This window comes from Epithele typhae (assembly GCF_022376455.1).
Source record: "Epithele typhae strain CBS 203.58 chromosome Unknown BXZ73scaffold_255, whole genome shotgun sequence".
NCBI classification, from domain to species: domain Eukaryota; kingdom Fungi; phylum Basidiomycota; class Agaricomycetes; order Polyporales; family Epitheliaceae; genus Epithele; species Epithele typhae.
Window position 1 is genome coordinate 11,941 of NW_025954446.1, and position 20,392 is coordinate 32,332.

Genomic DNA, 20,392 nt, shown 5'->3' on the forward strand with positions numbered 1-20,392 from the left:
ACGCCTTGAAAGTTCGCGGATAGGCTACAAGTATCGCGGGACGGGTGCTGAAACGGGGCGTATATGAGTGTCATGTGAGGGAGCTGTTGAATTCCGAGTCGCGTCAGAAGTAAGATCGCAGCGGGCCAAGAGAACGAGACTGCATGGAGCGTCGGCGAATTTTGGTGAGGTTTGATGCGAGCGAGGGGAAACGACAAAGTTGGGCAAGACTGGATCGCGTCCAAGTGCATAACGTCGAGCTGAACGGCGCGACCATGGAGAAAAGCGTGTCGGGCCGTCGTACGTCGACAAGAAGCCGATCAGGGAGTCGAGGTTGCGGCTGATGACAACTGAATGCAGGGCTTGTCAAGAAGATACTTCGCCCCCTCGAGATTCAGTGACTCGCATGAGCCGAGAGATTGTAGTGCCGTCGGAGAGCGCCATGGGGTCAATGAGAACGTCAAGAAGAGTACTGGGGCCATCTGAGACCCGCTTGTCAATATTCGGAACGTGTGAGTCACCCTAAGACAAGCATATGACGGAGATGAGGTGCTGCAAATACCGAATGCCTCGTCAGCGGGGGTGATAAATGGTTGACGTACTTGCTCTGGTGCTGTGCGACTACTTGAACCTTCGTGTAGAGCGCAAAGCAGGGGAAGACGCAGTGAGCGTGAGACGACACAGGTACAGCCCCAGTTCAGCTCTCATGATCAGACAATCGAACCGGTGCACACGTATGGAACCAGCTTCGGCGCCCGGCTCCCAGAACACAACCGTCTCTCCAGATTCTCGACCCAGCCGCAAGAGGTGCAGAAGAACAGGAAGTTTGCTGATCACTCATGTTCCTCCACGTTGGCCTATCGGGGCTGGGCTGGCGTTCGTACTGAACGGGCGCCGACAACGCGGTGATCTGTGCACCTCTGAGGGCGTCGACAGAGTGACGTGCTTCACTGGTGTCGTGGTGGTCGATTTGTTGCTGTTCCGTGCCTCGAAGGCGTCTCGGGCGCCGCGTCGTCGCATACCAGAGCAACGAGAGGAAAGAGGAAGGTTGTGTTGTGGTAGATATCCAATACAGAATACATACACCTCTGCACGCACCGCGTCCCTAACGGACGGCAGGCCAAATACCGAGACTCGCGTCGTGGACACCAACAGAAGGGCGTGGGGGGAGTGAGAGACAGGAGGGTAGACGGGAGAGAGAGATGGAAGCAGCCGAAGCCGAGCACAGCGAGAACAGCACAAAACGAATACGAACGAGTCGAGAGGGCACGAATACGGGAGCGAATAAGTCATCGGGGGTCGTCGCGTGAGGGCGGTGGGTCGTCAGCGTCCCTTGCCTGGGGTGCGCTCTCGACGGGGCGTCCCGGAGGCTTGCGCGGCGTCGGCGGGGGCACGCCCGTGAGCCGCCGTTCTGCGGTCCCGACGGACGCCTCCGCCGCGCGCTGGACCTCGCGCACGGCGCGACGGGCGGCGTCGCCCACCTCCGCCTGTGGACGGGCGGCGTCGATCCGTGAGAGCGCTCGGAGGAGGTCTTGTGGGTCGGTCGCCGGCGGGCGCGGGTGTGTGGGTGGCACGTAGGACGACAGGGAGGAGGGATCTGGGGTGGGGCGGGACGAGAGCGAGAGGAGAGCGCGATGTTGAGCAGGGTAAAACGGCGGTTGAGGTCGGCTTCAGAGACGCGGGTGGTTTGGAGGGCGGAGTTGGCGAAGGTATGTAACCGGTCCATCTGCATGGGTCGCGTAAGGACTTGGAAGGGGGCGCAGAAAGGCTAAAGTGTAAGACGCACCGAGTACTCCAACTCTTGTAGTCGACCTCGCAACGGAGCCGCCTTGGAGGACTGGCCTGCCACGATGCTCCGCGCGCGATCGACGCTCCCGCTTGACAAGAACTGCTCCGGCAGGTCTCGCCTCTCCACGTCCCAGTCATCGAAGTCGTCCGCCGACGCACGCTCCTTGCCCTTGGACTTCGCAGACGCTAACGCTCGTCTTCGCTTTTCCAAGTCCGCCTGGACCGACTTTCGATGCCCATCGTACGCGTCCGAAAGCTCCTTCCACGCCTCCGCCTCGACTTTCGACCTACACGAACGCGGCAGGCTTGAGCAGCGGGGGTGACATGATAGGCAAGAGACGCACCGTTGTATATGCCCGTTGAACCTCGTCTCTCGTGCTCTGTTCCTCACGTTCTGCTCGTTCTCCTTCAACGCCCTCGTCCCATCGCTAGTCTGTGATCCCGCCCCACCATAGACGTTGGTGTCGACCTTCTTCTCGGCGAGCATCTTGATGAGGCTCTCTTGTGTCCGCTTGAGGGTGTCCGACTGGGCCGCAGACAAAGGAGGTGGGTCCTTGCCAGAGTTGGTTGAAGTCCGTCTTGAAGACGAAGCTTGAGGCGTCTGATCTGTTGGCTCGTGCATGGCGCGATTTGAGCACCATATAAGGAGTTGTCGTGCACGATGTGGTTCGGGTAGCTCGCTATCGATGTGCTTGAAGAAGCTTGAGACCGATACCGACGTGTGTGGATGTGCTGAAATTGTCGAATCAAAGACGGGTTCGAGTTCAAAGGGCGGCGGCGAACGCGATGAATATGTGCATGCAAAAAAGAGCGATAAACCACTCACAAATCACGCCAGTCGTCTCGTAGCTAGAACTGACGCGCTTACCACGGCTGACCGACGACCTCCTCCGATGCCCCGTCTCGCCCCGCATCGCCTTGTTCTTCTCTATCTGCGGCGTCTCCTGCGATGCGACAGGTTCTGTCGTGTCCACGTTCCCGTTCCGTCGATTAGGCGTTCGTGAGGTCCGTGGTGGGAAGTCGACCGCTACGTTGAGCGCGCCCGCAGCCTGGCCCGCAGCTTGGGAGCGACGCTTGAGGGACTCGGTCTCGGACTGCATTTGCCGCACGTCCTCGAGCACTTCGGGTTCCGCGCGGGAGGTGGTGTACACGTCGCGGTCCTTGGATTTGGAGACAGAGCGCGAGGAGCCATCGGCACGGAGCTTCTTGGCAGGGGGGTTTGAAGACTGCGAAGACTGAGAGGGTGGTGGAGCGGACGGCGGACGGGAGGGAGGCCGGGACACGGCGCGGGGTTCTGCTGGGACGGGTTCAATTTGGAGAGAACGGCTGGGCGCGGGCGCGCGTACGATCACGAGTCCGCCGGGCTGCTCCTCGCCGTTCACTAGAAAGGTGGGATGATGAGTGGGCGGAGGCGACGCGTCTCTCCGGAGCACAAAGCGAACTTACGCTTCCGCTTCGAAGACGGACCGCTTTAGAGCCCTGGGAGGACCAGATCTCGTTCGTAAACGCGTTTTGAGGGAGGATATATGCGCACACACACCTCTCGTTTGAGCTTCTTCCCTGCCGTCGCTGCGAGAGGGTTGACATCGTCGGTGGCTTTGCGCTTGCCCGCCTGTGGCTGGGAGGGTATCATGGGTCCTGCAACTCCAACAGTCAATGTCTGGGAGGCTGTCATGAGCCGACGCGGATGGTGGAGGAGAGCAGCGCGGGCAAGCGCGGACGCGGCGTGAGAGGTACGCGAAGCAGGGCGGAGGAGGGGGCGGGGGACGCGCTCGCCGTCGCGCGCGGTGGTGGGGGCGCAGGGATAAACAACGGCTGGGCGGACTTCCAACAACTCTCCCACACTTGCGTGCGAGGCGCATAACATTCCCACGGCGTGACCTGGAGCTTTCGTCCTGTTAGCGCTCACGCTCCCCGTTTCGACGCTCGTCCTCGGACCGGTGGACGAAACGGGCCGGAGGCGGAATTCATGCTTCTCAGTGTGGACTTAAAGATCTGCTCAATTCTCAGCTCGAGCAGCCAGCTCATGCGCTCAAATTTGTCCGGCGCCGGTTACGCGGTGACGAATGGCAGGAGCCGTCACCTCCTGAGGAGGAGCGCCGCATAAGTGGACGCCCAAGCGTGCCAGGCAAACTCGAGTGCGCGAGCTGGGCCACTCGAGCTGGCTGTTCGAGATCATCGAGCTGAGCGGAGCAGCCCTACAGACGCCAGTGCCGGTGGATGGGCGCTGCGGCAGAGGCGGGACCCCGCTGGTGATGTGGCGGGGATGGCCAGGCCAGCAAACCGCCGCGCCCCGATTGGAGGCCTGCCGCGCCGGGGGAAACCGGTACCCGAGGCGCATATAACGGAAAAACGAGCGCGGGCAGCTTGTTCGCCACGACACCTGCTCCTGCCACCTTCCGCTTGCGCTCCCTCTCCCGCCCACCTAATCGCGCCCCCTTCACGACCTCCTAGACTTTAGACATGTCTTTCGCTCCTGGTACGACACGTCCGGTACGCTGCGCTCGCTGGAACAGATCTGACGGGCTTCGTGTGTAGGTGACGCTTCCAAGGGTGCCGGTCTCTTCAAGACCCGCTGCGCCCAGTGCCACACCGTCGGCAAGGGCGAGCCTCACAAGGTCGGCCCCAACCTCAACGGGTGCGTACCTATCGTCTGCGCGCGGTCGACGCGCTCTCGAGTGCAGGGCGCTGACGGTCTCTCTGCTTGCAGTGTCTTCGATCGCAAGACCGGCCAGGCGGAGAATTTCTCCTACACGGCCGCGAATGTGAACAAGGGCATCATCTGGACCGAGCAGACGCTGTTCGAGTACCTCGAGAACCCGAAAAAGGTGCGCCTCGCCTGCCACGTCATGTCTCTCCGTCGGTGCTCATCCGCCCCTCCCCTTCGCCGCTGCTGGCTCTAGTACATCCCCGGTACCAAGATGGCGTTCGCGGGTCTCAAGAAGGAGAAGGACCGGAACGACCTCATCACCTACCTCAAGGAGTCGGTAAGTCACGGTTCACCACTTTCTGTTGGCCGGTGGCCTGATCATCGTTGTCCTTCTGTCCGCAGTGCGCATAATCGCTCTGTTCTTGTACGGACTTTCATCTCTACCCTATTGTACACGCGGTCTCCGCACTGGTCATAGTAATGTAGACGGCCACGACGTTCGGCGTACGTTGGACACACCCCACCCCCCCTCACGCAATACCACTCCTTTGGACACGGAACGGTATTCGCGCTCAGCATAATCACTGTTGTGCTGTTCCTGTGTGATGTTCGACGACATCGAACTCCGACGGTGGTGACGCGCCGTTGACGACACGGCCAACGTCGGTGACGGTGGGCGAGCGATTTCGACTGCGGGAGAGTGCGGAGTGGATGGCGGTGACGTCAACTGCGAGCGGCGTGCCTTGCGCCAATGGACCCGGCACCGGGCAGAGCCGCGGACCCGCACACAATTGAACGTCCCTGCCGGCCCCAGCTGGGTGTGAATAATGATTTGCGTGTCGCTCGATCAGACGGGTTTTTGAGCTAGTGTTGAGTGTTGTCGAGACGTCTGCATGCTGGGAGAAACGTTCGCGTGTTGGACGGCGCAGGTGCGCACACGTATGTGCGACCGCTAGCGCTCAAACGCGGCCCAGTGTTTGCTGACGTCGTCTCAATCCAAGTCAAGCTTTAAAGAGCTTTAAGCTTCACAGCTCAACTTTAGCCTCACAGCGATACTGACGAGGTGCGGCGACGCGGCACGTTCGAACCCGCGGTCAAGTCGAGCTCGAGCTCGCGATCGTCCAGACCGCAACGGAGGCGAAGATCGCACTGCAACCACCGGAGCAGGCGCACGCGCACGCGGAGGGAGGGCATGTAAACGCATAGTGCTATAACCCTGCGTGTCAAAACTCTAGTGGGCTGGCCAGTAGTGCTACAGCGCAGCGACGGAGCGCATGCGCGGTCGGCGGGTGCGGTGGAGTACGTAGTAACGTAGTATGGATACAACGAGCGCGTGGGCCGCGCGGCGGCCGGGAGACGTGCGTGGGGGGTCGTGTGGGGTCGTGCCAGCGGGGCGCGTCGAGCGCCCCGTATTAGAGGGGAGCGCCGCTGGGGGCGAAGCCACGCGGTGGCCGGTGGGGAGGAGACGGGACGTGTGCAGTGGAGCGCGAGAGCGAAACGAAACGGGACTCGGAAATGCTAGCCAGAGAGGGGGAGAAGAGGGAAGAGAGCAGGGCGGCCTGCGAGGCCGCGGGAAGGGAAGGAGTGCACGCACTCCGCGCGGAGAATCGGCGCGCGCGAGGAAGCGGGAGAAGGGGTGGGGAAGGGGAAGATGGGAGAAGGGAGGGCGTGCCAGAGGAGCGGGGCGCTCAGTGGCGGACGGTGCGCTTGTGCGCGCGCCTCATCTTCCGCGACGAGCACGAGCCGGTCGTCGGGGACTGGGGGACGCGGAGGCGGAGTCGGTGGAGGAGGCGGAGACGCTGGCCTTCGAGGTTTCGGAAGCGGCTGAGGACCCGGACGAGGAAGGACCATCGCCGACGCGGACGGTGTGACCAAAGTCCGAGGAGGTCGAGCGGTGGTGCCAGTTGGTGCGCGTCCGAGACCGGTGACCGCGGCTCGTCGGGGCGGAGGTGGCGGAGCCGGTCTGCGTGGACGAGGAGTCGGCCGTCTGTGTCGAGGAGTCGGTCGTCTGCGTCGAAGAGTCCCCAGTCGTCGGCGTCGAGGAGCCACAGTGGTCTTCGTCGAAGAGGCAGAGCCCGTCTTGGTCGAGGACGCGGCTTGGCTAGAGGACGAGGACGTGGCTTGGCTAGAGGACGCGGGGGCAGACGAGCCGGAGCCGGTCATAGCCTTCTTGATGGCCTGGTCGTAGCGTTGGTTGTCTGCGCGGCGCGAACACTGGTCAGGATCGGAAGCCGGCGAGCGCGCGCAGTACGTACTGTACGCGGTGACGGCGTCCCACAGCATGACACCACCCATGGACGAGTACTGCTTCTGGGCGTTGTTGGCGATCTTCGCGAGCGTGGCGGGGTCGACGTAGCCAGAGCCGGCCGCGCTGGGGGAGCCCGGGGCGCCGATGTAGACCTTCACGTCCTTGTTGAACGACTGCGTCTTCGCCCAGCTGTCCCACGCCTCCATGTTGAACTGGGGGGGGCGGCGAGGCCGCAGTAGTTGTTGTAGAACTGGACGAAGACGGCGTCGAAGTGGGCGGCGGTGAGCGCGGCGCCGATGGCCGCGTCGGGGAGGGGGCACTGGGGCGCGGCGGTGACGTAGTAGGTCTGGGACGAGTCCGAGGTGAACTTGGAGCGGAGCTCGGTGACGAACGCGGCGAAGTGCGCGCCGTTCCCGCTCTCGATGTCGAGGTCGACGCTGCGGATTGGGCTGTCAGCGCCTGACGAATGAATCGATGGTCAGGTAACGCACCCATCGAGCTTGACATCACCGAAGGGGCGAGTCTGGCTGGATCCGCCGAGGAAGAGGTTCCAAATCAAGTCGGCGAAAGCCTTCGCGGTGGCGTCGGAGGTGAACGCGACGTTGCCGGTGTCGGCGCCGCCGAGCGAGAGGAGCATGGCCTTGCCCTTGCTCTGGCACGTCTTGATGTCGGCCGCGAGGGAGTTGCACTGGAGGAGCTCGGTGCCGGCAAAGGTGCCGCCGCACGCGTTGCCGACGTTGAGCGAGGGAAGGTTTCCGGCGCCGGTGAAGGAGGTAAGGAACGCGATGGGGATCACGTCGATGGTGTCGTCGGCGCAGTAGGCCGCGAGAGGCTTCTGGTTCGCACCCTGGCCCCAGTAGCTATTCGAGGCGAGCGTCAATGTCACGAACATGAACGGGCGCGTAAGCGCGCAAGTTGATGTATACACTTACACCGCGAGCTGGGAGAGAAGCGAGAGTGAGAGCGGGGAGGAACGCGAGGGAAGGAAGACGTACGTTGTCGTTCTTGCTGAGGTCGAAAGCCAGAGCGTGGCTGAACATTCCGAGAAGGGAAAGGAGCGCGAGGGGGAGCATGGATTGCTGCATGGCGTGCGCGGGAATGACAGACTGGCGAGGGCCGCAAGGAATGTGAAGGGGAAGAAGGCCACCGAACGGGCGGAGGAAGCGCAAAGAGCGTGGAGGGGACAGAAAAGACCGCCTGCAGCTCCGCGTCGTCCGGGGGCGGCCTATATACCCCCGCCCCGCTGTGCCGCCCGGTGCGCGACAAGGATAGGCTGATGGCAGTTGCACTGCTATCCCCAGCGCCCATTCACCCACGCACGGCGTCCGCCGCCGGCCTGCGAGAGCCCCTCTGGGTGCCGTGAGACACATCGAGTGGGGCGGGGCGCACAAGTTTTCGGGCAGAAAGGGGTGGCGAGCCAGGCGCCTGCGACTACAACAGCGCGCCGAGATTACAGAGGTTACAAGTCGCTCGTATCCCAGACCGGTTGCTGTGAGCGGATGTGGATGTGGAGGTAGGCGGAGGGCGGACATGAGAAGAATTGAGTTGGAGACCTTGCTGCGGGGGACATAAAATTTGAGGCGGAGGAACAAAAAAAGGATCATAGGAGACAAAAAAGGGCGGCTGCGATCGCGACCACCCTGGAACAGATGCGCTCCAGCGAGTTTGGGACGACAGAGAGGAGGGCAGCATCGAAAGTTGAAACACAGTGATTCGGTTTGTTCTGCCGTTTTCAACGCTCGTTCGGGGCGTGCCGGCGCCGAGTCGGAGGAGTACCGGTCCCGGCGACAGATAAGGACGCTAGAATACCCACACGGACAGCTGGGACCGATAACGACGAGCAGATGCGAAGAGCGGGGCCAGGATGATACGCGCGACGGAGGCGAGAACGATGCGTGGGTGCGGACTTGCGGGGAACCTGCCCGCGACAAATGCCACGGTGTGGGGCACGGCCAAAAACTCACGTTTCAGACTCCCACCCAGTCAGTGCGAGTGCCAGGGCTCCAAATGGTCCTCCTCCGAAACCAATGCCAGGGCTGTCCGCGCTCCTCTTTCTTGTACTCTGCAGATTGAACGACGCCTTGGTGGCAGCCCACATGTAATGGCGAGACAGACGACGAAGAGATGGCAAGCAGTGGGGCAGTTCAGAGTCAGGACGAGCCAGTCGATACAAGGAGAAGTGAGCTTGTCGTGGTCAAGGGCTTGTCGCGACTCGAACAACAGCTTCGGCAATCGGAGGCAACGGCCCGCGTTGAGTCAAGGGCGCCTAAAGCCACAAGCCCGAGTGGCAACTCCGAGACGCGGTCACGCCTTGTTCCCGTCTTCCACCACCTCCTCTCTCCCCGTACACTCCGTCAGGCTCTGCTAGTACTCCCACAGGCCAGCCGCATTATCTTGTCTCTGCGCCACTGTCAAAATGGACGATTCAACAATAGTCGAGGAAGAGGACTCGAAGCAGTTTGACTCCGTTCACGGAGGCAACGATGACGACAACCAACCAGACCCAGACGAACCTCTCATGATGGATGCAGGGAACGGGAGAGTGTGGCTGGTGAAGGTGAGCCGTCTGTTATTATCTGAGGCTCAGTCGCATTCGGTATCCGCATACAATAAGCCCCTCCATCGTTGCGGAGAATTGCTTCTCTAAACCGTCTCCCAACCCTTTTACCCCATACTGAAAGTCTCCGAGATACCCAAACACTTAATGGAACGTTGGTCCGCCGTCGATGAAGAAGGCGTGCACCTGGCTACGATCCGTGTCTACCAAAACGTAGACACGTCCAGCGGCCACAAGCCGCGCATCATGCTCGTCCTCCCCCGAACGCGCCCGGGAACGGCCCGGAGGAGTACGAGATGGACATGCAGAACGAGAACGTGGAGAACGAGATCGTCGTCGCCGAGCGCGAGAAGGAGCCGGGCACGACCTCGCGCGCACGGACGACGATCCTCACCGGACGCGTCAAGCACAAGTGCAACCTCCGGCCGCGCTTCACGGACCAGTACCGGCAGCGGCTCAAGGCCAGGACGACGCTCGCGAACACGCCCGCACGGACGACGCAACGGATCGAGGATGCGGTCTCGGGCGGCCGGGGAGACATCAACCGGCTCGCAAGTGGCGCGACGTCGCATGCGGGCTTCAACATCTTCGTATGTCTCCCTTTCGCTCTGTTGTTCCACGGCGGTATTATTATTTTCTATGCGGTTCCTGGGAGGATGTCAGTCTGCACGAGAGGATCATGGTGGTTTTTTACCTTTTGTACCGATTGACATCCTTCGTCATGTCGTCAACCTCAGCCGACGCAACGGCCCACTCCCCGCCCTCATTCCCTTTTGAAATCCGCTTGCCACATTCCCCGTGACTGCGATGCGTTTACTCGTTCGCTGCAACCCATTACCTGTTCTTGGCTGACTGTATGCCGCGCAGAAAACAAAAGGCAAGACCGCCAAGGGCCAGTTCGAGCGCATGGCGCGTATGCCGCGCGACCAGCTGCTCGACGAGCTCTTCCGCGCCTTCCAGGAGCGCGAGCGGTGGCCGATCCGCGTGCTCCGCGAGCGCACGCAGCAACCCGAGGCGTACCTCAAGGAGGTCCTCTCCGAGGTCGCCTTCCTGCACCGCAGCGGCGAGCACAACGGCAACTGGGAGCTCATGGCGAACTTCAAGGGCGAGGGGGTGAGTGCGCTTCCGTGCCGTGCTTCTCGAGCGCGTCCGACGGCGTGCGCTTGTGCTTGCAGATCAAGGCGGAGGACGTGCCCGCGGGCCCGAGCAGCGTCAAGATGGAGGACATCAAGATGGAGGGCGAGGAGGACGAAGACGACGACGACGACGATGACGATGATGATGACGATGACGATGACATGGAGGAGGTTTCATGACGATGCTGCGTATGTTTTCTCCCTTCATGGACCTTTGCTTTTCGTACGCTGTATTTATATGTCGAGTCTATCGCAATGCACATCCTTTCCCTTCCGAAGCCGTTCGAGCGAGGCCTACACAAATCTACCTGATTAGTTGTATACCCCGCCCCTTCCACGGTTGTCCGATGTCGGCAGCAGCCTGAACGTTCCTGAGAACTCGTCTGCCCTACTCATATTCTATGCTGAGAACCGGTTGCGTGACGGCGGATGACGCAGCGCTGCCCGTGGGGCCGTGGGCCCCGCCCCTTCCCAACCACCATCTCGTGCACGTCCCTCCCCCCCTCTCTCTCTCCCAGCCCCCACGATGGCCGGCAAAGTCGACCTCCTCATCCTCGGCGCCGGCTGGACCTCCACCTTCCTCGCCCCGCTCTGCGCCTCCCGCGGCGTCTCCCACGCGGCGACGACGCGCACCGGCCGCGACGGCACGCTCCCGTTCGACTTCGACCCCGCCTCGGACGCGCCCGCGCCGTTCCGCGCGCTGCCCGCCGCGCGCGCGGTGCTCGTCGCGTTCCCGCTGCGCGCGCCGGGCGCGGCGGCGCGGCTCGTGCGGCTCTACCGCGCGACGCACGGGGACGCGGGGCCGGAGACGCTGTTCGTCGCGCTGGGCTCGACGGGGATATGGGACGTGAGTGCGCGCTTGAGTTTTTGGGTGCTTGGGTGCTTCGTGCGGCGGGCCGTTGCGTGAGTGCGGAGGGGAGGAGCCGCTCTAGGTTCTTTCCGCGTCTTCTTCGAGAGCGGGTCGGATAAGCTTTTGAAGGGCGAGGGGGTGCGCATGTGGTTTCAGGAATCAGGGCTGTAGACGGCGAGCGACGTCCGCGGCGTCTCGCGCACCGTCGCTCGTCGCAGCAGCCCTGTGCACACTGTACTGCACACGTCTCTGTCGTCGACGCGCGGCGCGGCGCTGGGGACGTTGAGCGGACGCACTGCACATCGGATTCGCAGCAGCGGCACGATCCTCGCCGACACATGCTGAATATTAATCGTGACCAACTTCTGACGCCTTCCCAACCTACGTTCGCAGGGGAGCCCGACGATGCAGCCCGACACCTTCGCGTGGACGGACCGCCACTCGCCCGTGGACCCGACGAACGCGCGCGCCGCCGCGGAAGAAGAGCTCCTCGCGCTCTCGCCCGGGACCGCGCGGACGACGGTGCTCGACCTGAGCGGGCTCTGGGGCGGCGCGCGCCAGCCGCGCAATTGGGTCGCGCGCGTCGCGGCGAGCAAGGACGCGCTGCGGGCCAAGGTGCGCGCGTCTCTCCCTACCATCGCACACGGCACGGACGGCACCGTGCGGTCGCGCGCGGCACCTTGAGTGCGTTTCGAGAGGGACGAAGGTTCATATCTGGAGGCTCTCAACGGTGGTGCGCAGAGCCCAATCGCCCCGCGCGCGCCCCGACCTGGGACGACGAGAGTTCGTTCATCACGCTCGCTTGCTGACCCGGTTGTTTCCGGCGCGCAGGGCAGCATCCACATGGTGCACGGGCTCGACGTCGCGCGCGCGGTGCTCGCCGTGGCCGCGCACCCGGAGCGCGCCGCGGGCCAGCGGTGGCTCCTCACGGACACGCACGTCTACGACTGGTGGGACTGGGCGGCGGGCTGGGGCTCGGAGGAGCAGCAGCGGTGGGTGCAGGAGCTCATGGACGAGGCCGGGGTGCGCGCGCTGCCGCGGCCGCCGGAGATGCTCGGGCGGGCGATGGACAGCGTCGAGTTCTGGCGCACGTTCGGGCTCGCGCCTCTCAAGGGGCGGTTGGGCGAGGATTGAACGTTGAAGGCGGGGATAGGCGGGACGTTGCGTACTGGAGAATCGGTGCGCATCGTTACACAGCCTGCTACTTAGGGTAGATAGCATTTAGACGAGTCTGGGTCTCAAACAAACGTGCCGCAGCTGAATCGTCAGCGAGGCAGCAGTGGTCAAACTCAGCCCACCGAGAGAGCACTGACGATGCGCATGACGTTCGTGTGGTCAGTGCCGTAACTGTGCAGCGTCTTCTCCCCGCCGACGCCGAGCTATGCCTCAACGGCATCCGGAACGGCACTCGCGCTCCCAGCGTTCCGAGCAGTCGGGGACCGGGCAGGAGGAGACTGACGAAGACGAGAACGGATGGAGATTGCGGACTAGGATCTGCGGCTACAAGGGGGGCTATCGAGTACAACCCGAGGCTGCCTGCGTTGGTGGTGTGGCGCACGCCGGGGCCTCGAGGCGGTGTGGTGGAAGCATCTAGGCTGGAGTCCGAGAACGCGTCAGGCTCTGCGTCGGCGGCTCCGCGTCCAACGGGGGAAACGACAGCGACTCACACGAGGCGCAGTCCCCGACTCACTGCTGGGCGGGGTGTGCGTGCGGGTGTGGGGTCTTCTTCGGTGTCTTGTACGGCGCGCGCTCGTACGCGTTCGGCTCCGAGTCGCTGTCCTCGAGCTCGTGCACGACGCCGCTGCCGGAGGGGTCGCGCGTGGCGGCACCGTGGTCGCCGTGGCCGTGGCCGTGGTCGTGGTCGCCGTGGTCGTGGTCGTTGCAGCGGCGCCGGGCGCGGCCGTCGTCGGCGTCCGAGTCCGAGTCCGAGTCGCTCGACTCGTCCGAGGAGGACTCGTCGAACTCGCGGGGTTTGTGGTATATGCAGCAGACTGTGCGAGGAGCCGTCGTGGGTGCAGTTCGATGCGCATATACGAGGATGGAGGGGGAGAGCGAGGGGCGTATCAGACATGACTTCGCATGGCATGAAGGGTGAGTACGCACTCTTTGACTTCTTCTTCCCCGCGCCCTCGTTGTCCACCACATCCTCCCTCCACACGACTCTCTGCCTGTGCCGCGTTGCACCCCGGAGCCGCAGAGCGCCGACGGGCGCACGCTCCACGTCTCCCTCGTCCTCTTCTCGTGGCTGGTCGTCGTGGACGATGATCGTGCGGGATCCGTCAGGTGTGGGGACTGCGCCGGGTCTGCGAGCTTGTCGGGTGGCCATTGCGTGAGGGAGCGCAGAGGGGGTACGGGAGGAGATGGTGGGCGGTGGAGAGGTGTGGATGACCTCCGAAAGCGCGCCTTGCAAAGACGCTCAAACGACGTCACGAGTCTGGGCCCGGAGTTTGTCTACGCTATTCAATACAGCTCTGGCCCTTGTTTTGCGGGCGACCACGATGGCTCGAACCACAATGACCAAAGGGTTCTTGTGCGGCTCAGTTAGAAGATAACAATTCGAGTGCGTTGCAACACAATGAAAGATGTGTTGCGCGAGGTAATACAACACCCAGGTATGATAAGAATACAACACAGTGCGTCCACATCCGTATCGGTACACAACTCGTTAAGATTAGCGAATACAACAAGCGATAAAAACCACCATAATGGACGACTCTCTAATATTGTGCGCTCTAAATCCCCTCTCTCTCTCGAAGACTTTAACGTTTAACGTATACACTCACGCCGTCTTCGGGCCCAGGATCGCGCCCGCGGTCTGGTCGCGGACGCCCTTCACGAACTGGTACGCGTCCGTGCCGCCGGTGCCCTTGGGCACGCCCGCCTCCTTCGGCGCCGCGCCCTGCGCCTGGCGCGCGGGGATGATGATGTAGAGCGCGACGATCCGCACGTGCTCGTCGCGGAACTCCTTGAGCGCGGTCACCGCCTCGTCGTACGCCGCGCGGAGCGCGTCGTCGTCCGCGGCCTCGACGAGGTGCCGCAGCGGGCGCGGGTTCGCGTGCAGGTGCCGGAGGAACGCGCGGTGGTGGCGCGGCATGTACTTCTGCATCCGCGTCAGGAACGGCGTCGGGCCCGGCGCGGGCGCGGGCGCGGGGAGGGGCGCGAGGACCCCGACCGACTTCTTGACCGCGAGGGCGGGCGTGGACCGCTCGGAGGAGGAGGAGGACGCGCGCCGGAACTGGGGCGTGAGGCGCGCGGGGACGGTCAGCGGGGTCGAGGGCGCGGAGGAGTCGGAGGAGGACGAGTCGGAGGAGGAGGCGGAGGAGGACTTGCGGAGGAGCGGCGGGAGCGCGGGCGGGGTCGCGGGCTGGCGCGCGGCGGCGACGGCGGCGAGGTCGGCCTTGAAGTTCGAGTGCGAGTAGCGGTCGACGCCGAGGAAGATGTCGAGCGCGTGGATCATCGAGCTCTGGCCGGCGCTCGGGCCCGAGAGCTCGGTGGGCTCCTTCAGAGTGGGGTCGAGCTCGAGGCCGTCGAAGACCCACCTGCGCCCGCGGGTGTCCGAGTCGCAGCCGCGGAACCAGGGGCGGATCTCGTTGTAGAACACGCTGGGGTCGCACCCGTCCCGGACGGCGCCGAGCAGCTGCCGGCAGTGGCGAACGACGCCTGCGAGCTCGGTGAGGTACGACGTGATGCGGCGGTGGGCGATCGCGTCGTTGACGAAGGCCTCGTCCATGATCACGCGCATGAGCGAGAGCGCCTCGACGCCGCGGAGCTCGATGCGGGCCGAGGAGAGGTAGAACTCCTCCTCGTCGCGCGAGCCGGTGAAGAGCGTGTTGCAGCGCAGGTTGTAGAGCTCGTCCTTGGGCACGAAGTGGCCGTCGGCCGCGGGCGCGGTCTTGAACGCCCAGTTGTAGAGCACGTCGTCCGAGTACGTGAGCACAGGCGGGAGCTGGAGCTGGGCGCAGACCTGGAGGAGCGGCACCGTGACGGGGGCGGGGATGTGGATGCTCATCTCCGAGACCGGGGTGGTGTGCACGTAGAAGTGCATGATCCAGGCGAGCACGCAGTGCGCGCGACGGAGAAGGATCTCTGACGTCTTGATCGCCTCGGTAGAGAGGATGGGTAGCTGCGAGCGAAGCGTCAGATTTGCGCCTGGAAGGACCATCAAGGGGGTGTCCGTACCTTACGGACCGAGGTCCGCCAGCGCGCCGAACGCTCTTCGTCATCTTGCGAAAGACCGGGTTTGTCAGCGAGCTCGAGCTTGCTGCTGATGGCGTCGTCGAGCGTGGCCTCCCAGAGCTCCCATGCGGTGGGCAGACGGGCGATCGGTGGCTGAGGGGGCATGAAGCCCGTGCGTGTGTCGACGTCGAAGTCGTGGGCCGCGAGGGTGGACATGTCGGGCGTGCCAGCCGCGGCGGGCACGAAGACATCAGGGCGCTGGAGGCTGAGGAAGTGGTTGACGGGAAGGGACTGCATTTTGAAGGAGGCTGGCGGTTTTCAAACAGGACGTTGGCCGAGGAATGTAGGCGGGCGTAGGCGAAGGTGCGTTTGGCGTGGACGGTGACGGTTGCGGTGACAATGAAGAGGCGGTTGAAAGGATGAAGGGAGAATCGAGAGACGTCCTCCAATGGCGGATGGTGGCTTGGCCGGATCTTAAGTACCACAGCCGCTGACTGGGCACCATCTCCGGTTGCGATGACATGGCGCGAGCGCCCGAGCAATCTGGCGGGAGCAAGAGCCTGGCCCTGGCCCCGAGACTTTCCGCCTTCCGCTCCGCGTTCTCCCCGCGGCCCCTTTCGGCCCATCCGCCCCGGCGTCCGCAGCGTCCGGCGCTTCTGCTGCTGCCGTCATTCCTCTCGCCACCGGGTGCGCTGCGTTAACCCCCTCCCCACCGCTGCATGGCTCACGGCCACCGCTAGGCTCCGCCCTCCTGTGTCTCTGCGTCTCAGCGGCGCGAGCCGTTCCAACGCCGTTCCGACAGCGGGACGCACAGCACACGCGCGCCCCGCTGGCCGCTACGTAACGTTCGAACGGAAGACCCTATAGGAGGCATAATCGGTCAATAAACATTCATTCAAGCGTCGAACAAACCGCTCCGACAGCAGCTGTGCACACGCCGAAGCGTGCGTTGCGGCGTCGAAGCGCAGCCGCCAATGGCGAGGTTTCACCTTCCGCCCGCCCCCGCCTGAAGCTGGAATGAAACAATGGAACCGCTCGCGGTCCAAGACGTCTCTTGCGCGAATGCCGGCCTCGTCGTTCAGCCGCCGCTTTCAGGATGAGCGCACGCAGGGCGCGTCGCGCGCGATGATTGAGTGGATAGCGGGCTATCGCGGCGGTCTGCGCAACTGTGTGAGCATCGGCGAGTGGGGTAGCTTTGGATGAGGGGCGCGCGGAGGAGGGGGTGGATGTGTGAGCGAGGCTTGGCGAGACGAAACTAGGACCCCCGGAGCGGTTTGCCTGCGGGTATTGCCCGGCAGACATTCACCACCTCGTTTTCCGAGGGTGCCCGGATGGCGAGTGTAACCATTGTGCACAGGGATGGCGACTCGCAAACGCAGCGCCCCTGGTGGCGTATTGGCGCGAAGAGGTGGGCGTGCGTTCAAGGTTGCTAAGCATGTCCGTTTAATGACGCCAGCGAACGCGTCGAGCGATCCCAGCTTCTTGCCTGATACGTGAGAGCAAGTCAACCATGGGTGCTTCGGGAGGATCTCCGAGACTTGCGGGCGGCCTTTGGCTCCTTCGTATGCCGAAAGTCTGCCTAGGGAAGAGTACTTTGGCTCGTTCTTGGCCGCCCACGAGTAAGCGGGCAAGCAGAGCAAAGGTGGCGAATGGTCCAGTCCAGGAACGTGGGTCAACCACTAGGGCCGCACTCCGTCGAGAGTCGTCTGGGCAGATCAAAGCGACTGAGGGCTCGTTGAGCGCACTTAGGATCCATCGGTGACAGTCTGATGGAAAACTCACCTTCAACTCAACCCGGAACGGAGAGCTCTTCTCGATCCCCACAGCGGCGCCTCTGGAGTCCTTCGCATGACATGAGACCCTGCGCATGTGCGCCGCGCGCGGTACCAACACGTCACGACATCTTCCGAGGTGCGGCGATTGCGAACGCTGCGCCAACTTTAGCGGCGGCGAGAAGATCGGAGAGCGCGGCGGCCGCCGTCCTCGGTGACCAGCGCCGAATTGTGTCCTGACGGCTCCACAACCGTAAGCGTAGTCGTTCGGCTTGTGAACACCGCAGGTTGTTTCCACCGCTGTCAAAGGTCGAAGAGTCGTCGAAACTCCAGATCCCGTAAGGCCCTGACGAACGGGGACCCCACGGGGCTTTTGCGCGATGAGAATAAGGATAGGGATATGATAGGGTTGCGCGACGAGTATGGAGGGAGGTCAGGTAGAGGGGGACCCCTTGAGGTTCCTTGTCTTGGCCGCGTCGCGTTTTCCGTCAAGACTTACCTTGAGGTCGGTGCCCACACAACTGCGGCCAGATGAGAAGCACCATCCCAGAGAGCGGCAACCTTGCAGCCCGCTTGCGTGGTGCGCGTCAGGAGGTCCGCTGGGAGGAGAGTCGAGACAGGCCTCAGACTACGTGGTGCGCGAGATACGCAGCTGCTTGATGGGCGCCGACTGTGCACTGCAGGCGCGGGCGGAGCGCGACAAGTGACGACATACTGGGCGCCCCCCGATAGAGAGGTGAAGCTTTGAAGCTGTGAAGCGTGAAGCCCGCATGGGGCCGCGCAGAGGCGTCGTCCGCAATAGGCGTAGCTAGATGTCGAGAGTGCAGGAGAGGCTCGCCAGTGCGCGGTGAAAGTGGCAAGGTCGCAGAAGCTCGGCATGCTTCGAGTTGTCCGGCTTGAAATGCACATAACGGCGCGTCCAGGTGCTTGGGTGAGCGTGGCTTCGGAGAGGCGGCACTCGAGGACGGAGAGCTTCGGGAGGAAGGAGGCAGGCTCTTGCCGCGTGCCAGCTTACGAACCTGCAGGCGGTGTCTGTCGATCGTGCTTGACCGCCGGCAGAGTCGCCGACTGGGACCGTCCTGGTCGTTCCGACAGTGGGCTTCATTACGAGTGGACCCTGGGTTCCGCATTCAACGTTAATGGGTCCCTCTTCGTGCAAGCCGTAAGCGCATCTTAACGCAGCGAAGAAGGTGGATCAGACCAGCACACCGGCTCAGACTTACACGGATAGTGGAACTTCTTATATTTACTGTTTCTCCCCATATTACCATGCGATCGAGAGCATCACGAGCACAGCACAGTCCCCCTAGCCATAACATCTATATATACCGTCGGCGTCTACACAAATTTGTTCGCCAGGCTCCTCGTCTCCTTCAGCACCTTGAGCTTCGCCGCGATGTCGTCGAGCGGGAGGGTCTCTGTGCGCGCCTTCGTGCCGACATCGTCGCGGTTGCGCACGTTGACCGAGCGCGTGTCGAGCTCGTCCTGGCCGACGACTACAAACCGCAAAGAGTCAGCACTCAGCCGCGCACCCTGCCCGACGAAAAAAAAAACCAAAACGCACCAAGGATGAAGTTGTACTGCGCGATCTCGCCGTTCCGAACCTTCTTCGGAAGCGTGTTCTCACCGTTGTCGACGTCGACGAAGAGGCCGAGTTTGGTGAGCGTGTCCGCGACCTCAGACGCGTACTCCTTGTATGGCGCCGCGACGGGGACGACGAGCACCTGGCGCGGGCTGAGCCAGAACGGCCACTTGCCGGCGAAGTGCTCGGTGACGATCGCGATGAACCGCTCGAGGGAGCCGAGGATCGCGCGGTGGATGATCACTGGGCGTGATGGCGCCGCGTCTGCGGCCTCGTCCGCGGAGCGGTACTTGAGGTTGAACCGCTGGGGCAGCTGGAAGTCGAGCTGGATCGTCGCGCACTGGAACGAACGCCTGAGGGCATCCCGGATCTTGATGTCGATCTTGGGCCCGTAGAACGCACCGTCGCCGGGGTTCAGCTCCCATTTGCCTGGGTAGGCCTTGTCGAGAGCGCGAGTAAGTTGCTGTGAGTGGGTAAGGTTAGGGTTTAGAGCGGAATGGAAGAACACGGATTGAGTACTGACAGCCTCAGCCTCGTTCCATGTCTCCAGCTCGCCGAGGAAGTTGTCGGGACGGGTGGAAAGTTCAAGCTGGAAATCGAAGCCACACATGCCGTAGATGTGTTCCATGAAGTCGAACATATTCGCAAGCTCTTCTTCGATCTATGAACCGGTCAGTATTCGCCGATGTGTTCACGGTCAATAATCTTACTTGCGAAGGCAAGCAGAAGATGTGTGTGTCGTCCTGGGCGAATCTCCGCACACGCGTGAGGCCAGTGAGAGCACCCGACGCCTCATTCCTGTGCAGGACACCGAACTCGGCCATACGGATGGGCAGCTCCTTGTAACTGCGATCGCGCGAATCGAAGATGAGACAGTGGCCAGGGCAGTTCATGGGTTTCAGCCCCCACATCTCCTTCTCGACGTTGAGTGTAAACATGTCGTCTTTGTAGTTCTGCCAATGACCTGATTGCTCCCATAGTTCGAATGGAACATGTTCGGGGAGATGACTGCATGCGCATGAGTCACAGTGAACGGAGAGTTGAAGCGAGCTCACCTTCTTGATAACCGCGTTTGAAGTATTCTGACCGCATCAGCTCCAGGAGCGTGTTATAGATACGCGTTCCGTGCGGGAGGAAGAAACAGCTTCCAGGGCTGGCGTCGTGGAAGAAGAACAGCTCTTGCTCCTGTGCTGGGGATGAGGCGAGCGCCCGATCGGAAAGGATGTTCACGCACCTTTCCAATCTTTCGGTGATCACGACGAGCAGCCTCCTCCAGGAACGCTTTGTACTCCGTCATTTGTTTCTTGTCGGGGAATGAGATGCCATATACTCGCTGGAGAGATTCGTTGTTGGAGTCTCCAAGGAAGTACGAGGCGGAGTTCTGTCGAGCAGTGAGCTATGAACAAGACGCAACATGCTGGATGCCCGAACCTTTGTGACCATGAACGACTTGATTTTGCCGGTATGGGGGATATGCGGGCCAACGCAGAGATCGATCATAGGCCCGCAACGATATACGGTCGTCGACGTGCCATCGGGAATCTTGGACTCGATGAGGTACTTTTTGTACTTGTTGTACCCAAAGAGCTCAAGGAGGGTCTCCTTGGGCACCACCAGCCGCTCGAACTTCTGCTTCTCCTTGATCGCCAGCTCA

General features: G+C 62.6%; 8 protein-coding genes across 8 annotated transcripts; 3 read left to right on the forward strand and 5 right to left on the reverse strand.

Moving 5' to 3' along the window:
- Window positions 1–1,268: 1,268 nt before the first annotated feature.
- BXZ73DRAFT_94012 (Mis12-Mtw1 protein family-domain-containing protein) lies at window positions 1,269–3,400 on the reverse strand (the record flags this gene model as incomplete). The annotated part of the gene is made up of 6 exons (XM_048026717.1): window positions 1,269–1,576; window positions 1,633–1,705; window positions 1,766–2,054; window positions 2,112–2,499; window positions 2,594–3,148; window positions 3,304–3,400. The coding sequence occupies 6 exons, from the start codon at window positions 3,398–3,400 to the stop codon at window positions 1,269–1,271; spliced, it is 1,710 nt and encodes a 569-aa protein (XP_047870739.1).
- Window positions 3,401–4,230: 830 nt separating this feature from the next.
- On the forward strand, window positions 4,231–4,828 carry BXZ73DRAFT_109538 (cytochrome c; the record flags this gene model as incomplete). The annotated part of the gene is made up of 5 exons (XM_048017301.1): window positions 4,231–4,246; window positions 4,306–4,405; window positions 4,478–4,595; window positions 4,671–4,754; window positions 4,820–4,828. The coding sequence occupies 5 exons, from the start codon at window positions 4,231–4,233 to the stop codon at window positions 4,826–4,828; spliced, it is 327 nt and encodes a 108-aa protein (XP_047870740.1).
- A 1,309-nt stretch (window positions 4,829–6,137) lies between these two features.
- Window positions 6,138–7,750, reverse strand: BXZ73DRAFT_84016 (chitinase; the record flags this gene model as incomplete). The annotated part of the gene is made up of 7 exons (XM_048023964.1): window positions 6,138–6,404; window positions 6,467–6,615; window positions 6,673–6,877; window positions 6,922–7,114; window positions 7,157–7,525; window positions 7,598–7,605; window positions 7,661–7,750. 7 exons carry the CDS (start codon window positions 7,748–7,750, stop codon window positions 6,138–6,140), a joined length of 1,281 nt encoding a protein of 426 aa, XP_047870741.1.
- A 1,331-nt stretch (window positions 7,751–9,081) lies between these two features.
- On the forward strand, window positions 9,082–10,538 carry BXZ73DRAFT_94014 (transcription initiation factor IIF beta subunit; the record flags this gene model as incomplete). The annotated part of the gene is made up of 5 exons (XM_048026718.1): window positions 9,082–9,222; window positions 9,355–9,474; window positions 9,510–9,812; window positions 10,090–10,335; window positions 10,398–10,538. The coding sequence occupies 5 exons, from the start codon at window positions 9,082–9,084 to the stop codon at window positions 10,536–10,538; spliced, it is 951 nt and encodes a 316-aa protein (XP_047870742.1).
- Window positions 10,539–10,884: 346 nt separating this feature from the next.
- On the forward strand, window positions 10,885–12,342 carry BXZ73DRAFT_59274 (uncharacterized protein; the record flags this gene model as incomplete). The annotated part of the gene is made up of 3 exons (XM_048021682.1): window positions 10,885–11,205; window positions 11,602–11,823; window positions 12,040–12,342. 3 exons carry the CDS (start codon window positions 10,885–10,887, stop codon window positions 12,340–12,342), a joined length of 846 nt encoding a protein of 281 aa, XP_047870743.1.
- A 552-nt stretch (window positions 12,343–12,894) lies between these two features.
- BXZ73DRAFT_59272 (phosphatase inhibitor-domain-containing protein) lies at window positions 12,895–13,534 on the reverse strand (the record flags this gene model as incomplete). Its single annotated transcript, XM_048021681.1, has 2 exons — window positions 12,895–13,199; window positions 13,312–13,534. 2 exons carry the CDS (start codon window positions 13,532–13,534, stop codon window positions 12,895–12,897), a joined length of 528 nt encoding a protein of 175 aa, XP_047870744.1.
- Window positions 13,535–13,987: 453 nt separating this feature from the next.
- On the reverse strand, window positions 13,988–15,681 carry BXZ73DRAFT_59270 (Indoleamine 2,3-dioxygenase; the record flags this gene model as incomplete). The annotated part of the gene is made up of 4 exons (XM_048021680.1): window positions 13,988–14,383; window positions 14,468–14,533; window positions 14,591–15,331; window positions 15,388–15,681. The coding sequence occupies 4 exons, from the start codon at window positions 15,679–15,681 to the stop codon at window positions 13,988–13,990; spliced, it is 1,497 nt and encodes a 498-aa protein (XP_047870745.1).
- Window positions 15,682–18,494: 2,813 nt separating this feature from the next.
- On the reverse strand, window positions 18,495–20,392 carry BXZ73DRAFT_84019 (uncharacterized protein; the record flags this gene model as incomplete). The annotated part of the gene is made up of 7 exons (XM_048023965.1): window positions 18,495–18,652; window positions 18,721–19,201; window positions 19,262–19,399; window positions 19,449–19,702; window positions 19,794–19,923; window positions 19,973–20,119; window positions 20,170–20,392. Coding segments are annotated over 7 exons (1,531 nt in total), but the record flags the coding sequence as incomplete, so codon positions are not given.